We start from the raw sequence: 11,272 nt of genomic DNA, 5'->3' as shown, positions 1-11,272 counted from the left end.
TGCCTAGCCTGGAGTGCAGTGGCATGATCTTGGCTCACTGCAACCTCTGCCTCCCAGGTTCAAGTGATTCTCCTGCCTTAGCCTCCCAAGTAGCTGGAATTACAAGCATGCACCACCATGCCCAGCTAATTTTTGGATTTTCAGTAGAGATGGGGTTTTGCCATTTTGGCCAGGCTGGCCTGGAATGCCTGGCCTCAAGTGATCTGCTGCCTCAGCCTTCCAAGGTGCTAGGATTACAAGCATGAGCCACCGTGCCTGGCCTAAAGCTCATGTTTCTTACCAGTCCACTGTACTGCCTGCCAAGCCACAGTGGCAGAGATGAGGGGCCCCCAAGCTCTGTGGCTTCTAAGGGTAACCGTTCCAAATATTTTATAGTTAGTTCATTTTTGTTTCAACTTCTAAGCAGCGTATTTCTTGTTAATGTCCTAGAACAGGGGTCAGGAGACCTTTTCTGTGAAGGGCTAGATAGTATTGTCTGTCACAAATACCCACCTCTGCTGTTGTAACATAAAAGCAGCCTCAGCCCATAGGCAAATGAATAGGAGTGGCCATGGGCCAGCATATCTTTCACATAGATCGATGAGGGGATGGGCCAGTGGACTGTAGTTTGTTGACTCCCTTCCTAGAGGAGAGCTTATTCCTTTAAATTATTTTCTTACTCAAACTAGAAGACATTTCAAAAAATTGTGGTCTCAGCCAGGCATGGTGGCTCAGGCTTGTTAATCCCAGCAATCTGGGAGGCTGAGGTGTGCAAATCACAGGAGTTTGAGACCAGCCTGGGCAACATAGCAAAACCCCATCTCTACAACAAATACAAAAAATTAGCCAAGCATGGTGGCATGTGCCTTTAATCCCAGCTACTTGGGAGGCTGAGGTGGGAGGATCATTTGAGCCCAGAAGGCTGAGGCTATAGTGAGCTATGATCATGCCACTGTACTCCAGCTAAAAAAACAAAACCAGAAATAAAAAGTTGCATCTCTGTATTAAAATGGTCACTCTGATACATTGTTAGAAGTATACATTGGTTCAAACTTTCTGAAAGATAGTTTTTAGAAAAATGCATAAAAACATTTATGCGAGTTGACTCTGTAATCTCACTTCTATCTGAAAGTGCAATTAAAAAATTACATGAAAATTTTGTTACAAGAATGTCCTTCACAGAATCATTGGGAAAAATTGGAAACAAAAAAAATAAATGATGATAGAGAATTAATCACTTGACTTCTGATATATCCACAGCATGTGAGACAGTAAAGCCTAATGGTTGAGGGCATGAGCTCTCACGTCTGCCTGCTTGACTTCAAATCCCAGCTCTGTGTCTTACTAACCTTATGACCCTCAGCCACTTTCCTAACCTAAATATTAGTTTCTTCAGCTGTGAAGTGGCAAAAATAATAGTTTCTACTTCATAGAATTATAAGGACCAAGTGGGACAATGCATTTAAAGCTCTTAATGCTTGGGATGTAAGTACAACATAAACGTCACTTGTGAGGAAAATCATGATGACAGGAATGCAGACTTAAAAAAAAAGATTAAAACAGAGAAATGCTCAAAATACAGTATTAACCGAAAAAGCAGGACTTAAACTATACCTAATGTATGACTTCAATTTGTCTTTAAAAAAATAGAATAAAGAATGGAAGATGTTAGTAGAAGATTCATAGTTTAGAGCAGCTGACTCATAAACAGATTTTAAAACTGGTTCTGTAACTATTAGTGTGACCTTTTCAAACAACTTATCTTTTCTGGGCCTCAGTCTCTTCATTTGGAAATAATGGGATGGGAATAATGATAGAGTTGTTAGAATGATGAAACTTAGCTAGTGTATAGATGTAAAATGCTTAGCACATGCCTGATATACAGGAGGTACTTATAAATGCTAGCTTTTTGAAAAATTTCTTAATGATTCCCACCCATGCTTTCAACATTGTCTTCAGGGAACATCCACTCACCCAGTAGAATGGCTCTAGAGTGTACTTTTAGAGTGTGAAACGGAGCAGTGGCAACTCAGGGCAACATGTTTACATATGTACCTGCAGCCTAACAATGACATGTGTTCAAGCTAACGAACAGCAAGCTCAAGACCAGCAGAAGTGAAGAATGTTGACAGTTTGTCAGATGGTGTCAAAGAGAGCCATTTAAGGAAAAGGAATAGATAAGCGTAGAAAAAAATTCATCCAAGTAGAAATTCATGAATTAGAAATCAGTTTATTGGCACTTGCCTTATTTGAAGGAAAAGAAGAAAGAAATCAGTTTAATTCTCTTGGGTACTTTCAGGGTACCCTTGCATGACAAAACTAAGGATGTTCCTTTTTCTCTATATTGTTAAAGGCTATCTTGGTGATCCAAAAAGAGATGTCAAGGTACTTAACATTCATTTGCTGGCCACACGAAATATGGCCAAACCTAAGCACGCAGCCTGCTACTTGGTTCATGTTTTGTTCTCCAAGAAAATCCTGATTAGCAGCTCAGAGGATATCCATTTGAAAGACTACCAATCCCTCAACCCAAACAAAATGGCTGCAATTAGAGGTATGTGTACATAAAGTGATGATGGAATCCTATTTTTAATCATCATTTGGTCATATAATGAATGTTATTGGTCATATAATGAATGTTAAAATGAAGTCTGTGTAAATCTTAAAACTATTCATTTTTTTTCACCTGTCTGATCCTGATTTTACAACTTAATAGTATGTAACTGGGGCCGGGCGTGGTGACTCAGGCCTGTAATATCAGCACTTTGGTAGGCCAAGGTGGACAGATCATGAGGTCATGAGTTCAAGACCAGCCTAGCCAATATGGTGAACCTCTGTATCTACTAAAAAAAAAAAAAATGCGAAAAAACTAGCTGGGCTTGGTGGCACGCGCCTGTAGTCCCAGCTACTCGGCAGGAGAATTGCTTGAACCCAGGAGGCAGAGGTTGCAGTGAGCCGAGATTGCACCACTGCACTCCAGCCTGGGCAATAGAAGGAGACTCTGTCTCAATAATAATAATGATAATGGTAATAATAATAATAATAATAATAAAGTAACTGGTAACAATTTCCAAAGAATAAAACTTGTCCATTGACTTGAATAGTTGAATAAGACAAGCCTCATCTATTATAGTTATTTATGGTTAGTACTAAGTCAGTTCTTTAGTCCTGAAAAAAAAAAAAAAGAAAAAAGAAAAAGTTCCCCCTGCCAAAAGGTGGGGGAATAAAAGACTTGTCAGTGCTAGTGACTAGCAACACAGAAATAGAATTTTATGATTAGTCCTTTTTAGCCTCCTGCCTTCCAGACTTGTGTATTGAGATCCTAGAACTCATGGGTACTAAGGATACTACAATGAATAAGTGTTTCTGCCTACAAGGAGCTTATAGTCTAGAAAGGGACATGTTGATAGAAACAGATGCATCCCAGTCCAGTGTGGTAGTGTTGGGGAAGCTCAGAGCAGCTGCTTTGAGGAAGTTGGGGGAGGCTTAGCTAAGGACAGGACGTTTAAGCTGGATTCTGGACTCCTTCACTAGGTAGAGGGAACAGGAGGATGTTCTAGACAGAGGGAAGAGCTGGGGAAGATAGACACGATGAGTGAGCCCCTGGTGTAATCATGTTTGCAGTGACACTATTTTCTCTTGATATGTTTCCTTTTAGCTCTGATTTATCCACTGAGTTATTAAATGGTTGGAGCATCCTGAAAGAGTCAACATTTGGTTACACACTTATAATTTGTTTTTAGATACAGGGTCTGACTCTGTTGCCCAGGCTGGAGTGCAGTGGTGTGACCATAGCTTGGTGAAGCCTCGAACTCCTGGGCTCAAGCAGTCTTTCCTCACCAGCCTCCTGAGTAGCTAGGCCCACAGGTGCATGCCACCATACCCAGCTAAGTTTTGTATTTTTTTTCTAGAGATGGGCTCTCACTTTGCTGCCTAAACGGTTCTCAAGCTCCTGGTCTCAAGTGATCCTTTTGCTTTGACCTCCCAAAACACTAGGGTTACAGACATGAGCCACTGTGCCTGACCTGCACACTTTTTTTTTTTTTTAGAGCACCAAGAGCTCAATATTAGCTCCCTATGTCAGTATTTTAGGGGATCTCATGGTAGGGGAAATAATTCAGCAAAGCATCTTCATTGGGTTGAATTTCTAAACTCTCAGAAAGAATAAGAGAAAAAGATGAGAAGTAGAAAAAGTCAGTATTTAAGAGTCCAGAGTGCTCACCATTACACAATGGAACCATCTAAAAGTCAGTATTTAAATAAAACATTTTTTCGTTAGTTTGTTAATTTTTTTCTAATTTTCTTGAATACTTTCTGCTGTTTGCAGAATATCTGGCAACAATTTTTCCTACCTGTGATTTGTGTGAACATGGAAAAGACTGGCAAGACTGTATTTCTGGTATCAATTCTGTGATCTACTGTTTATGTTCTGAAGCCAAGATGACTCCAGTAAGTTATTTTTCATCTAAATATGGTAACCGTTGCCTAAGTTTGTACTCTGTACAGCTCCAGAACTAATAGCGTGATGTACAGGCTCTTCAGGCCATGTGCTAAAAATCTCATTAATTTAATTTAGGGGGAATGGGATGTTCTTTCAAAAGTATACTTCATGTTTATTTTACTTTTTTGATATTTATGCTCTATAAAAATATCCTAAAGATAAATAAAGTGCTATAATTAGTATATTTGAAGCCAAGGATAATACTGGAAAAAAGATATTCAGCAAATCTTTTTCAGTATCTCACTGAGAAACACAAAAAGGAGCTAGGTGTGTGCTTCTTGGCTGTTTCAATGGTAGCTGAGTAGATGCAGGGGAAAATGCAGGCACTTCATTACTTGTTCACTTTCAGTGATGATGGAACTTGGTGAAAACAATGCATGTCATGAGTTAAACGATTACAGAGATTGTACACTCTGTATAGTTACGTGGTAACAGAAATCTAGTTTCTCTCTCCTCTAGTCTATCTTCAAAGTACTTTAGAGATTTTTGTTGTTTTACCACAACTGGGCTATTAGGGAAGAGTGTCATATCTGTTGTCTTCTGATGAAACATGTATCTTAATGACAATTCCTGATTTCCACCAACCCCTTTTTCTTCTTGCCATGTCTAGTCACTCCTGTGTCTCTAGAGTAAGTTTATGGAAACAATTTGCCAAGAATATTTGTAGCTGAGCGTATGTTTTCCTGGTGAACGGGTTGATTTCAGTGATAGCTCAAGCACCATCTGCCTGAAACCAAATCTGCTTATTTTTAACATTCCGTTTTATAGCCTTCAAAAATTGCACCCTAAACAATTTGAATGTAAAATTAAGACACTGCCTGGAAAATGGTAATTTGCATATTTGCTTAGGTGTCAGAAGAGAAGAGAAGCAGTGTCTGCCAAGGGCCTGCTGTGTGCTTGACTAGAAACTGAACAGGTCCTTGCCACTCAGAGTGGATCTGCAGCCCAGCAGCAGCGGACCCCTGGCAAGCTTGTGAAAAATGCAGGGTCCTGATTCAGAGGCAAAATTTGCATTTTAGCAAGACCCTCCTCAACCTCCGTCCCCTGCCCCCCGCCCTCCAGCATTCTCCCAGGGCACTGTGTGCACACTAAAGTTCAAGAAGGCCTAATCCAGAGCAGTGGTTGTCAACCCTGGATGCATATTAGAGTCAAATGAGACACTTTTAAAAAAAGTTACTACTGCCTGAGCTCCTCGCTCCCACCGCCAGAGATTCTGGCTGACTTTGCCTAGGGTGGGGCCCAGCACAGCCATTTGTTTTTACAGATCCCGAAGATCATTCAAATGTGCAGCCAGACTTGAGGGTCACTAGGGAAAAAGAAAACAAAACATGAGAAACAAAAAGTGGTCATCCCCAAGAAACTCACTGCTTTGCTTATTCGAGAAATGTTTATTATGCACTTAATTTGTACTGGCAGTTCTCATTCAGTTCCGTAGACAGAGCTACTAAGTTCTCCAAGGAACGGAGGTCATGACAGCTTGAGGAAGAAGCCACCCATTTCTTTCTTTCCAGATAGTATTGTGACACACAGCATTCCTATGGCTTCAGCCTACCTTTTTAAGAGGCAGTTGCCTCCCTAGCAACCTGAGGGGCCTGGTAGGTGGTAGAACAGACATATTTTCTTGGTGTGGGACTTTGTTTACAGATATAGTTTTGTGTTTCAACAGAAAACTGTTGGCAAAAATAAAAACCCTACCAACCCTGTTGCACTGGCATCTGCCAGTAGAAATGACCAAAGGGACAGAGATGGTGGTGAAGGCAGTTCTTGGATGTTTCCACCAATGAATGATTCTGAAATGAGAGAAAATGAGAACTTGCAACCAAATAGTAATGCTGTCCCTGAAGAAATGCAAGAACCTTCCACTGATAACCCAGAGGAATCTAGTGAAGCATTGGGTGAGTTTTTTAAAAACGTATTTTTAAATAAGTTCTCTTGCTGATAAATGTTGTATCAGAGTGATGTGTTTATGGGGCTCATTGTACTATTCTCTCTACTTTTATGTGTGTTTGAAAAATTTCATCAGAAAGTGAAACAATTTAATGTCTTTTATTAATGAGTTAATGAAATATATAGACACATGGTTCTGAGACTGATTGTTATTTTTCCTATGGAAAGCGGCTCTTTGCCGACTCACTGGACCATGTGAGCTCTGATAAGGCACTGTCCTCCATGGTGAAGGGGAGGGGCTGCAGCTGAGATGCACTCCTTGTTCTCTGCATGCCTGGCACATTACAGGTGTGCAGTAGGATTTTTGCATGAATTTGTGAATCTCATCTCTCAGAACATTGTGCTCCCACCGCTAAACTGTCTGCTAATGGCACCTCCTGCTTTGATGGGTGTCAAGTGGCAGTGGTTCAGTAGTGACTGTGCCACCTGCCACTTGTGCTTCCCAATGCATCTTCCCAGGGTGCTGGGCTTTAGCATCACCCATACCGATGAGCGACATCTGAAGTAGCAAAACTTTATTCTGTCTGTACCCTGCCCCCATGTTAACCCTAAGCAGAATACTACCTGGGATCCTGTTCAAATGAAATTATTGACATGTTATATCTTTATTTTTTCCATTATAAAAGTAATCTACTGTATTTGTTAAGATTGTACACTAGAGACACAGACTGGATAAATTAAACAATAACACAAGTCACTGGTTAAATAGCTCCTGTATTCAAAGAAGCAAAGAACTGAGTGAGCCTCAGGCAGGCAGGCAGGATCTAGAGCAGCCCCAAGACTGTGGGAACTTGGGCCACATGTCTCTAACCCTGATTCAGCTATAATGAGGGGACAGGACGACTAAGCCTGCTGTGAGCCAAGCAGTCACTGCAGTGTGTGGAGTCTGTTATGCCATTTTATTTAAAAATTGGAAAATATTTTTAAGAGGGGGGAAAAAACTCCCACAATCAAAATACCTTAAAAAACCATTGTGGGCATTTTCATTTCCCTTCAGTTTTTTTTTTTTTTTCCTATGAACATTTTGAAGCATTATGATTCCCATATAGATTATTCTCCCTCTCTAACGTTGTAATATATATCTGTTTTTCCTCAAGAATCTGCAGTCTTCATAATCATTGCTCTTAATAAGATTATAGCATTCCATTAATTAAGTATACCCCAATTTATTTAATTGTCTCCTTCTTTGTTTCTGTTTGTTGTTGTTGTTGTTTTCGTTTGAGGGTTTTTTTTTTGGAAGGGGATTATAAATCAGTCTGCATAAAAACAATCTTCATTCAGATAGATTTTTTTTTTTGAGATGGGGTCTTGCTCTATCACCCAGGGTGGAGTGCAGTGACATGACCTTGGCTCACTGCAACCTCCACCTCCCGGTTCAAATGATCCTTCTGCCTCAGCCTCCTGAGTAGCTGGGACTATAGATGTGCACCACCACAACCGGCTAATTGTTTTTGTATTTTTAGTAGACACAGGGTTCACCATGTTGGTCAGGCTGATCTCAAACTTCTGATCCACCTGCCTCGGCCTCCAAAAGTACTGGATTACAGATGTGAGCCACCACACTTGGCACATTCAGAGAGATTTTCCCATACTTTGGATTATTATCTTAGGTTGGGTTCTTAGAAATTGAATTACCAGGTTAAAGAGTATTAACCTTTTTTCCTGACCCTTGATAAATATTACTAGATAAATCTCCCAGAGTTAAGTCTTTGGCCCATTAAATGTGTTTCTAAATAATCTCTCCTGCTAAATGTTGAATCTGGATGATTCAACAATTTTTATTGCCACCCATTAAATGATGGATGTTCTAAGATGAAGAATGTACTTATAGATTTACAAGAATTATATTTTTCTAATATATTTTCTTTAACAAATAATTCTTTATTACATGTAAAATATATTTTTCAAATACAGTTTATTTGAATTACTGTGGACTGGAGAGATGATTAATCTATAGAATTGAGAAATGAAGTCTTAAAACTTATTTTTCACTTCAAATAAGGTATCTAAGATACAATATGTAAAGTGAACCAGCAGTTTGTTGATTTTAAAATGTATTTAATACTAAATAGAAAACCTACATTTTAAAAATTATAACTATTTCAGGAAGAATCATAGAGCTTATTTTTGAAAAAGTATTTCTTGTAAGTAGGGAAACAATATATTAAATTACTTAGAATTTGTTACTAAATGTAATTTTAAAACTTACTGTATCCTAAAAGATAACAGCATATTAAATTTTCCTGTTGAACCGTGGTAGCATGTGTAATCACAGTGCTTTCTATCTCATTTCTCATGCTGTCTCATAATCCACTAAAAACGTAAAGCTTTAGGCTGGGCACGATGGCTTACACCTGTAATCCTAGCACGTTGGGAGGCCAAGGCAGGAGGATCGTTCGAGCGTGGAAGTTCGAGACCAGCCTAGGCAACAAAGTGAGACCCTGTCTCTATAAAAGATAAAAAAATTAGAGTGGGCCTGTAGTCCCAGCTACTTGAGTGGCTGAGCTAGTAGGGTTACTTGAGTCCTGGGAGGTTGGGGCTACAGTGAGCCATGATTGTGCTACTGCATTCCAGCCTGGGCAACAGAGCAAGACTCTGTCTTTAAAATAAATAAAAATGTAAGGTCTTAAATCTTTTAACCTCTCAAATTCTTGAGCCTAATGATTCAGAAAAACCAACTTTCTGTTTCAGACTTTAAAAAATAATGTAACCTAATATCTACTATGAAAACTGACATCTTTCTCTTTTGCTTCTAGGCTATTTTGGAAATTCATGCAGAAATATACTGATGCCACGTTCAGTAATGACTTTGGCAAAAGCTAGGCCTCGCGCAAACTTGTCGGCTAGATACCTTATTCACAAACTCTTCACAGAAGATGTCCTGATCCAAAGTAATGTCTATGGCAGTCGGGGGCGTGGCCTGTATCCCCTTGATCCCAATAAGATTAATGCTCTCCGAGGTTTGTACATGTAGAGTATGTCTGAATAAATGAAAGCCAATTGTGTTTAAGAAAAGGGCAGAAAGAAGAATCCATTCAGGTTGTGTTTGTTCTGAGGAGACTGGAACTTTTACTGAGTCCCTCATTAGAGTATAGCAAGGAGCAAGATCATGAATTGTATTTCTCGCTGCATTGGCTCTTAGGGCTAATTGCTCTGTCTTGAATGGCTTTACTAGAACAGGAAAGGGGTTATTGACTGTGGCTCCCTGCTATGGACTGCCAGGGGTATGGAAATTCAAAACACCTTCATTGACTAAGGAGCGAGGTCGAAGCTAAAGGGCTTCATCCATTTGCAGAAGTGTCAACAATAGCACAGAAGGTTAATTTGCTAAGTTTTTCCTATGCACATTAGCTTAGTATAGTCTCTGTGACATATGCAAATGAAGTAATAAAGCTTCTAAAAACTTCCTGTGGAATAAACTTCCTGTGGAATCTTAAATTTGGACAAAGCAGGAAGCAAAATATTTCTTACTTGTGTCACTGGTATCCAGCAAAGATGTGGCGCTGATCTCAGGTGGTTCCTACCTTCATATCACACATTTTCATAGCCAGCAAATTTGAACAGCACTGGTGTTTCAGACTAAAGAAACCTGGTTTTCAGCTAATGGCTTTTATAAGCATTTGTTATCATCTAACCCAGTTGTTTTGAAATCTTTTTTTTTTTTTTTACTGCAACCCATAATAAGAAATCTATTTTACATTGTCACATAGTACATGCATCTGTGTGAGTGTGACTTTTAAAAACTGAAGCAAAAGTTTCATAAACAGTACTTACTCTGAGTGTTACATTCCAATATTTTCTTTTCCATTACATTTCTTTCAAGTACTGCTATCACTGGTTTCACAACTTAGTAATTGGTCACAATATGCAATTTGAACATCACTGAGCTCACCTACTAGGCAAAAAAACTAAACTCATTTTCCCTTATCTTATGGTAAAAAAAAGGTTTATAGGCAATTCCGAAATGAATGTGTTTATAGAAGAAATAGTGTCTTTCTAATTATATTTTTCTAATGTGGGGGAAAATAGATGACTTTTATAGTTCTTTAATATCTGGAAAAGGTCACTTCTTTAAAAGTTGATGAAAAATATTTTCCTAAGTCTTTTATCATTTTATCTCTCACTGAATGATGTTAAAATCTGGAAGATGCCTTTTGCAGTAAACAAATATTCAGCATGAGTTTGACATATTATCCACATAGGGAAGATTTTAACAAATTTCTCCCAAGACTCAAAGTTCTGTTGGTTTGTAGAAGGGCAGTCACTTGAGTTATTTCAGCAGAGTGAAGACAGTAGAGTCATTGTTGTCCCAAGGGGCAGAGCCAGCCCCAAAGAGTAGAAGCTGACAAGAAAGTCTATTTTGCTTTAATATAAAGATAAAATTAACTTGGCGGAGGAAGAGTCAGAGCAAAGGCTAGGTGACAAGATATGAGAGGAGAGACCTGTATGCATGGGAGGACTGGGCTTATGACCCCTCATATGGCTTCTGTAAAAGTATTGCTTCATTCAAAATGAGTTCAAACATACAGAAATGTATGGAAAATAATATAATGCCTATCTACCCCCATCACTGATAATAGACATTTCCTGTTTTGTGCTCCAGGTTTTTTTTTTTTTTTAAATAATAAAGCATTACTGATATAATTTAGACTCCAACTCATCATCCCTTTCCTCCTCTCTCCTGCTCCCCAGAAGTAATCACAGTCCTGGAGTAGGATATATCATTCCCATGTATGTTTTATACTTTTACTACCTATGTCAGTAGATCCACAAATAATATATAATATTGTTCTGTAGTTGTTCTTTTCTTTTCTTTTTGAGATGAGGTCTCGCTCTGTTGTCCAG

At 39.0% G+C, this 11,272-nt stretch overlaps 1 protein-coding gene across 1 annotated transcript in view; it reads left to right on the top strand.

The window, feature by feature from the left end:
- Positions 1-9,412, top strand: part of BEND2 (BEN domain containing 2) — a 58,809-nt gene extending 49,397 nt beyond the window's left edge. The window contains 5 exon segments of the mRNA XM_017540616.2: positions 2,333-2,533; positions 4,307-4,428; positions 6,147-6,375; positions 9,184-9,390; positions 9,393-9,412. Coding sequence (XP_017396105.1) covers positions 2,333-2,533; positions 4,307-4,428; positions 6,147-6,375; positions 9,184-9,390; positions 9,393-9,412 — 779 coding nt within the window.
- The last annotated feature ends 1,860 nt before the right edge of the window (positions 9,413-11,272 follow it).

This window comes from Cebus imitator, unplaced genomic scaffold (assembly GCF_001604975.1).
Source record: "Cebus imitator isolate Cc_AM_T3 unplaced genomic scaffold, Cebus_imitator-1.0 Scaffold128, whole genome shotgun sequence".
NCBI classification, from domain to species: Eukaryota; Metazoa; Chordata; class Mammalia; order Primates; family Cebidae; genus Cebus; species Cebus imitator.
Note: the sequence above shows the minus strand (reverse complement) of the source record. Positions and strands in the feature narration are given on the sequence as shown.